At 35.6% G+C, this 8,238-nt stretch overlaps 1 protein-coding gene across 2 annotated transcripts; it reads right to left on the reverse strand.

Moving 5' to 3' along the window:
• Positions 1-42: 42 nt before the first annotated feature.
• Positions 43-6,050, reverse strand: LOC106131742 (uncharacterized). 2 transcript variants are annotated; one of them, XM_013330932.2, is made up of 4 exons: positions 5,934-6,050; positions 3,778-3,904; positions 2,029-3,057; positions 43-1,571 (listed from the first exon to the last, which is right to left on the reverse strand). In XM_013330932.2, exons 2-4 carry the CDS (start codon positions 3,898-3,900, stop codon positions 1,455-1,457), a joined length of 1,269 nt encoding a protein of 422 aa, XP_013186386.1. In that variant the 5' UTR covers positions 3,901-3,904; positions 5,934-6,050; the 3' UTR covers positions 43-1,454. The 2 variants fall into 2 exon arrangements, with proteins under 2 accessions (XP_013186386.1, XP_013186388.1); XM_013330934.2 differs by having other exon boundaries at positions 5,884-5,939.
• Positions 6,051-8,238: the final 2,188 nt, after the last annotated feature.

The following is an 8,238-nucleotide window of genomic DNA, read 5'->3' on the forward strand; positions in this document are numbered from 1 at the left end:
ATATTTCTTAGAAATCGTGTATCATTTACTACTTTTTGATAAGTATATCAATTGCCGCAAAAGGCTTGCCTCAGCTTTGGTGGCTGTTTATTTTTGGTAGGTATGCTGCCTCTAACTAGCGGTAGAATATTTTGTTGGTTTGACTTGCCACTTGTGGCAAAATAGCCTTATTTGTTATTGTGCCTATAGCGGCAGAATAATATAATTTTTTATCTAACCACAAGTGGCAGTATATTTATTTTTATTAAATGACCACTGGTGGCAGACTAGACACTTCCTATAAATTATAAGCTATACATGCACCAAAGACATCACGCCACAATCCCTTGCGAGGTAGACAGAGCCGAAAGGCACGAGACTCGAAGCCACGTCTATGGAATTGAGTTTGCCGACTCATCGCATCAAAAGAAATCCAAATTTGTAAGTATTCCCTTGATAAACTTTTACAATTTTACGCGGGAAAAGCAGATTGCACGCACATTCTTTGTCTACTAACTATCATGGAAGTTATACAAAATCTTCATTGTTTTAAACAACATTATTCTATATAGATTATATAAAAAATATATACAAATAAGATTATAAAAATTATAACATGAATTATTACAATTAGAAATCAAAAAAGAGAACAAGTTTTCACTTTTATACGTCATTTTACAAATATATACCATTTAAAAATTAATCTCAACGTATTGCAATACCTAAAGCACAAAATCGTGCAATGTAAAAGTTTTATACCTATTTCAGTATTATATGCTTTATTTTCATGTAAATAAGATCCAATGTCGAACGGATTTCTTGATTCGGAATCTTATAGTAAAAATTTGTAGAATTGTCATAAATTGTCATCTCAATTGTGGATGAAGCGAAGGAAGTATGCAGAGATCGTGGCAAGTTGAAAGAGGTAGTCTCTGCCTACCCCTCCGGGAAAGTGGCGTGATTTTATGTATGTATGTATGTATGTCATCTCAATTGCTTCCAAGTCTCACTTATATAGAATCCCGGCTACACCCCCACCACCATCTCTATATACCTATTTAAACTTATATTATAAAGAGGTAAAATTTGTAATTTTTATTTGTGCCGATTAATCTACGAAAATATTGAACCGATCACGAAAATTGCCTTGTTCCTTTATTGTTTGCCGGTTGACTGGAAGAGATCCCTTAATGGGATAAATCCGCCATTGCAAGTGATTTAATTTCTTTTACAACTATTTCTTGAAACTGTGTTAATTTTTGTGCATCAAAGAAATATTACAAAACAAACAAAATTCCTTCACCGACAAAAGGGTACAATATCTGTTAGTGTTATAGTCTTATTAGCTGCTAATCTCTACATAATATTATAAATGCGAAAGTAAATGTTTGTATGTTGCGCTACCACGCCTAAAGTGAACAGTGAACCGATAATACTACTTCAGACGCGGACGAAGCCGTGGTGAGTCTCTAGTATTATATATATCCATTGTCAACGCAATGTACAATATTGTTGGCCTCCCGCAACCTGCCTTCCTTTGTTTTGAAGGGGGTTAACTGCCACCAGTCGTCAATGTTAGTACCTTTTTCATCCTGAAACATTTATTTTATGCATTTTGTTAACTTGCAAAAAAAGCAAATTATTTTGATTATTTTCAGCGCCATCTAGTTACAAATTTCATAACTACAATCTATTTTATACATTAAAAATTATTTCTCCTTTAATTTCCGAGAAACAATTAAAATCGATTTAAACTTTAAATCTATTCTAAACTGCCGTGTGGTTCCTGGAACTTAAGAATAGAACCACTTCATCTCTTTCCCATGGATGTCGGTAAAGGCGACGAAGGGATAGGCTAATAAGCTTGGAAACCTTCTTTAAGGCTATGGTCTAGACACCTCTCACTATTTCATTCTCAATTCTATCTTCAAGCCAAACAGCTGAACGTGGCCTATAAATCTTTTCAAGACTCGAGTCTGTCTACCCCGCAAGGGATATAGACGTGACTATATTAACGTATGTATTGGTTATAAATGTGAAAAAAATTACCTCAATTTCCATATCAATAGCATCGTCAGCAGACAAAACAATTACAGGAGTCGATTCAAAGCTGAACGCTAACCCAAAATACGAGTATTTCTTCAATTCTGCTAAGAACAATTCCTTCGAATACACATTATTCGGATCACTTCCCATATCACTGATCTGCTTAGCCAATACTTCATAATAATAATTAATCAACTCTCCATAATACTGCTCTCTCAAATCTTGAGTAGTACAAGCGTAGATCACAAAACTCACATCCAAAATTGGCGTGGCATATCTGCACAGTTGAAAGTCTATAATCTTCGCCGCTACAGGAATGCTGTCGACGAATTTGAACAAAAAGTTGTTTGTCCAAGAATCACCGTGAGATATCACACCGGTGTTTTTAGTATTGGTAGCGGCTTCAATCAAGTCATCGTAACGTTCCGGCGATGCAAAACTTTTAACTTTTTCCAAGTATACAGAGTCGGGGTACTCTTTCTCAACGGCATCGATAGCTATACCACATATTCTGTTCCAGAAACGCGAATACCAATCACGCAGTCTCTCATGATAGTATGTCTCGAATATGTGATTCGAGATTTCATCAAACTCTTTGGGCAACTGGTCTTTCATAGCGAATGATAAAGCGTGGAATTGCGCCAAAACTTTGAACATCATTTTGCAATGATTGTAATCTAGACCTTTCTGCCTCACAGTTGGCCCGTACCCATGTAAAGACTCGTCTTCCAAACTCAAAACATCGTTGGTACCGTCGCAATATGAGAAGAAAACTTTGCAATGTTTATCGAACGGTTCTGGAATGTTTTTCGATGACTGAAACTTGAGTAGTGCCGGCAAAACTTTAGTGTAAAAATTGATTTCATTTTTGAAGAATTCATGACTGCGGTACGTAATGCGACGGATCCCATTTTTTGGGATAGTTTTAAGGATGACTTGGACAAATTTCGTGGTGTTTTGTGATTCACCAAATATTTTTATACGGATAAGATCGCTGAGGTAGGAGTCGCCTTTGCCTGTGTTGCCAACATACTAAAAAGAAATTGTTTAATTCAATTTAATTGTGTTTTAAGCAATGAAAAATAATTGAGCAAACCCAGAAGTAAGCGTGTTTCTGTTAATACATACATATAATCACGTCTATATCCCTTGTGGGGTAGACAGAGCAAAGTCTTGTAAAGACTGATAGGCCACGTTCAGCTATTTGGCTTTAAGATAGAATTGACAGGTTGCTAGCCCATCGCCTCAAAGAACAATCCCAAGTGTATAAGCCTACCCCTTAGTCGCCTTTTACGACATCCATGGGAAAGAGATAGAGTGGTCCTATTCTTTTTTCTATTGGTGCCGGGAACCACACGGCATAGCATTTCTGTTGATATGTAATAACTACTAAACACATCACAACACAAGCTTTCCAAACATACATAAATAAAGTCACACCTAGATCCCTTGTGGAGTAGACAGAGCCCACAGTCTCGAAAAAACTGTCGGCCATGTTCAGCTAAATGATATAATTGAGATTCAAATGGTGACAGCTTGCTAGCCCATCGCCTACGAGAATCTCAAGTTTATTAGCCTTTCCCTTAGTCGCCTTTTACAAGCCTAGCTTACAACAGTCTATTAATATATTTTTTGTTAAATCCTAAGGGAAATGAGGAGAATGTGTGTTAATGTTTTAATCAATGGAATTTCAAGTGAACTTGCATTATGGATTCAAAATTCTTATTTTGGAAGGACGAAAAAAAAACATACCTCCCAATGAGTGAACACCGTTTTCTCTCCAAACCATTTAGTTAGGGCTTCTGACAGCGCCTCTTTAGTCAGCGCTGGTGATATGTGGGTCAGTGACTTTGACTGTTCAGCTGGTTCCGCCATAATTCTGAAATAATAAAGAATTACTTCAAACAGTGTGTGTGCCGTGCGGTTCCCGGCACCAATAGAAAAAAGAATAAGACTACTTCATCTCTTTTCCGTGGATGTAGTAAAAGGCGACTAAGGGATTGGCTTATAAACTTGAGATTTTTCTTTTAGGCAATGGGCTAGCAACCTGTCACTATTTGAATCTCAATTCTATTATTATAAGCCAAACAGCTGAATGTGGTCTTACAGTCTTTTCAAGACTATTGGCTCTGTCTTATCCGCAAGGCATATAGACGTGATGATATGTATGTATGTATTCTGCCCGCTGCTTGTCTGGCATAGGTTGTAACAGTCAATTAAGGGATAATGAGGAAGGTATACTTAGCACTCTTCTTTTTGACTACCAATCTGTCAATATTTGAATAAATACTCTATCATTAAGCATGGCCATTGACTTCTATGTCCTGGACTCTTGTGTCCATTGACATGTCTTACCCATAAGGGAAATAGAAGTGATATGTTTGTATGTATACTCCAAAAGGGAAAAGTTGGAAATAGCCCTGGAAAGCAAAATCGGATTCTTTCAACTCTACATTAGTATTGCTTTTTGGGTGGCATATTTATTTTTTGCATTGTAAGATAATCACTTTATATATTTCTTTACTATAATTATGAAACCTCATTATTTTTTGACACTTTTTGAGTGCACTTCTAAAATCTCATTATTTTTTGGAACTCATTGAGTGCACTTCTAAAATCACATTATTTATTGGAACTCATTGAGTGCACTTCTAAAATCTCATTATTTTCTTGAACTCATTGAGTGCACTTCTAAAATCTCATTATTTTTTGACACTTTTTGAGTGCACTTCTAAAATCTCATTATTTTTTGGAATTCATTGAGTGCACTTCTAAAATCTCATTATTTTTTGGAATTCATTGAGTGCACTTCTAAAATCTCATTATTTTTTTGAACTTATTGAGTGCACTTCTAAACAAAAGGTTGAAAAATTTTAATTACAACACGCTACCTTAAATACTGTAAGTACAGAAACATAAAAACCTTTTTTTTAAACCTTTCAATAAATTTATATTTTTACCTGTACTGTTAACTACTGCAGGCAGGCAAATGAGTTATTAGTTTAAGTAGTAAAATATTAGATTTTGTTGATAGTACTACTTTCTTTGGAATAAAATAAGATTCAAATTTGAAATGGCATGCTCACATTTTGAAACTTTCTAAAAAGCTTAGTTCTGCAGCATACGCTATTCATCATATTAGGCATTTGACGGATGTGCAAACTGCTAAGCTAGTATATTTAAGTTATTGTTATAGTTTAAGTTGTATGGTCTACTGCTTTGGGGATCAGCAGCAGACATACAAACTATTTTTATTCTACAAAAAAGGGCAATTCGAGCTATCTACCATATCAAACAAAGAGATTAATAGAGAATTCTTCAAAAACCTAAATATTTTAACATTGCCCTCCCAATACATATTAGATAACATTATGCATGTTAGGAAAAGTAAAGCGGTAGTACCTAGTTAAAATTAGATTTAAATGAAGTGACGTCAAATAAGTGATACCTTGTATGCAATTTTGGAAATAAATCCTATTCTATTCTATACATGACTAGCTATGCCCGCAACTTCGTCCGCGTGGAACAGTTATTTTGAGCATAATTGAAGCCTTCAAGCCCGTTTTTTTCACATTTTCCATTATTTCTTTGCTCCTTATAGTTGCAGCGTGATGTTATATAGACTAAAGCCTTCCTTGATAAATGGTCTATTCAACGCAAAAAGATTTTTTTAATTCGAACCAGTAGTTCCTGAGATTAGCGCGTTCAAACAAAAAAACAAACTCTTCAGCTTTATAATATTAGTATAGATAAAGTTTAACGTAGTTAATATGGAAAACTTTTAAGTACATATTAAGTACTTAAATAGAACTCATATAAGATTTTTTCCTTTACAATTTAGAATTCTTAAAGCCTTACCTAGTTGTAATAAATATAGAGCAATTTCTTAAATTTTAAATTTCGCTCACCTCAGGTTGACACCGCCTCACTCGAAAAAATGCAAAATGCAATAAAAATCTGGTAATAATACTAAAATAAAAGGCATCATGCAGAGTATATAAAAGTTCCGTAACACAAGCATCTACATTTAGCCGGTTAATACAAAGTGTCATTGTGACATATGTCAATGACGTCGACACTATTGATGTTGGCATGGCGGGCAAGGATGTCAACTGGTCGATTCCGGATAAGGCTGCGGCTCCACTGAGGCGGAGACGAGCGGCGCGGAGCGGAGACGTGTGGGGATCGACCAATCATCATATTGCATAAAATCCACATCTCGTCTCCGCTCCGCTTCAATGGAAACTCCACCTCAGTGGAGCCGCAGCCTAATGCATTGCGATTGTAAAGAACTTTGAAAATCCGTGCCAGAAGTTGATGTATTTTGTTCTTTATTTTTCTATTTTTCTTTTCTTGGCGTAGACCTATTCTGTATAGCAAGAAAGTAATACAGTAACATTTTCTTTAGATTGGATTTAAATCGAATCAGGAAATTACTCAGAATTTTGAATAGCGAATATATATATAAACACCCTTATTTCTAGAAAGAGTTTCATAACAAATATTTCCAGGTAAATCCTACCTATTATCCTAGGTATTTAATGCTTGTTGTGCAATAGCCGACCGCTACCAAAAATAGATGTTGAAGGTCATTTTTTATTGAAATATAACTTGTATTGTATGGTTCAATTGGGCTCAACGAAGTCACTAGCGTAGGTTTATTAATCTGCCACAGCGTCAGAACAAATTTCCTGGATTGGAATGTACCAGAACCATTTCATTTGAAAAGTACATTACATAAACTAGTTTCAATAATTAATAATAATAGTGTAAGTCATATTCATGGACATATCGTCTATTGATATGGCCGGGAACGGGTTTTGGCAGGAGAACAACATAACATCAACTTCTCCAAAGGGCCTCTACGTGTTGGATTTATATCCCCACGCAAGCCTCTCAAAAATCCGGGGTGTATAGACCCGTGAAATCCAAGTGTAGGTCATAACCGACGTCCGTGGCGCCACGAGCTTCCAAGACTGGTTCAAGTAATTAATATCGACAAAACGAGCGGAAATATTGCGTATATCGAGCGATCTTTCCCAGCACTAAAATATAAACAAAGTGTACAGTTGGACACAGACATAGTGTAGGTATTTTTAAATTGTACCTCACTTACATACATACATACATACATACATACATAAAATCACGCCTCTTTCCCTTACATACTTACATAAAATAAGTAATCAAATTATAATTAGCTACCCATACATGTTATAATTGTCTAATATGGGAGTCTAAATATGACCAACAAAAGCCAAAACATAAAACTGGTAAGTACATATGTTTAAAAAAAAATTCTTCCCCCATCCATCTAAATGGTTCATCCGTTTTAATTGATTTCGTTTTCGGCGTTTTCGTCTTCGGCATCGAAGTCGCTGGCTACAGCTAGTTCGTTATAATTATAAACAACAGTAATCTAGTAGAACAAGAATCTAGGAGATAAGAGCCATCATCATCCTAGACCTTAGTATCTAATGTATTGTCACCTCTCTGGATACGAACAGGAGGCCTGTGCTGTGACCATGATCCTAAATTGGTTTAGTCAAGGGAAGCGAAGAAAGCCACACCCCTCTGACTTAACAATTTTGTCTGCTTGGTTACATAACCCATATTGGAACATGTCTACACAGTAGCGGTACTTAAGTAGGTATTTTTTAGTTTTTTAATTTTAAAATTGCCATTTGACCTCCACCTTATTTTCTCCGGGGTATCTAAATGCAGAGATCAAAAGAGGCGGCAAAATTTGAACAGCCTACTGGCGGCAAATGTGTTAATCTGCCACTGTGGCTACACATACAGTTTTCGCATAAAGTGTTCCTGCAGCACCGTCCGTAGGTACAGTAAAAAGGTCCATTGCATAGTAATTCTGTTGTATACAGGAATGTGGTTGTAACATGAGTGCATGCAACGCCCCATTCACAATGTTCCCTGCATTCACTCTTCTTTTAATATCACAATCACACTTGTCATCTGTTGTAAACTTTGATCCTAGATGAACAACTCTTTCATTTCCTTCACTTTTATCTCCAATATTCATATTGTTCTTTATTCCTATATAAATATGTTAATTCTTATGTCGTGCATTTACTTATTATGAAATTTGAAGAAATAAAGTGACTGGACAGCATATTGTATTTCGTTCAGTCTCAAGAAAATTATTTTTAAATCCCTTTTATTTTAAAAGTCTTAGCATAATAAAGGTTGTGGAAC

The sequence above is a fragment of the Amyelois transitella genome, chromosome 26, assembly GCF_032362555.1.
Source record: "Amyelois transitella isolate CPQ chromosome 26, ilAmyTran1.1, whole genome shotgun sequence".
In the NCBI taxonomy this organism is placed as follows: domain Eukaryota; kingdom Metazoa; phylum Arthropoda; class Insecta; order Lepidoptera; family Pyralidae; genus Amyelois; species Amyelois transitella.

Bases quoted from the DNA above. Each gene is read 5' to 3' on its own strand.
- LOC106131742 (XM_013330932.2), bottom strand. From the start codon at position 3,900: ATGGCGGAACCAGCTGAACAGTCAAAGTCACTGACCCACATATCACCA. The intron at 3,058-3,777 runs GTATGTTTTTTT...ATTTCTTTTTAG, and splicing joins CGGTGTTCACTCATTGGGAG to TATGTTGGCAACACAGGCAA. The intron at 1,572-2,028 runs GTAATTTTTTTC...TAAATGTTTCAG, and splicing joins CTATTGATATGGAAATTGAG to GATGAAAAAGGTACTAACAT.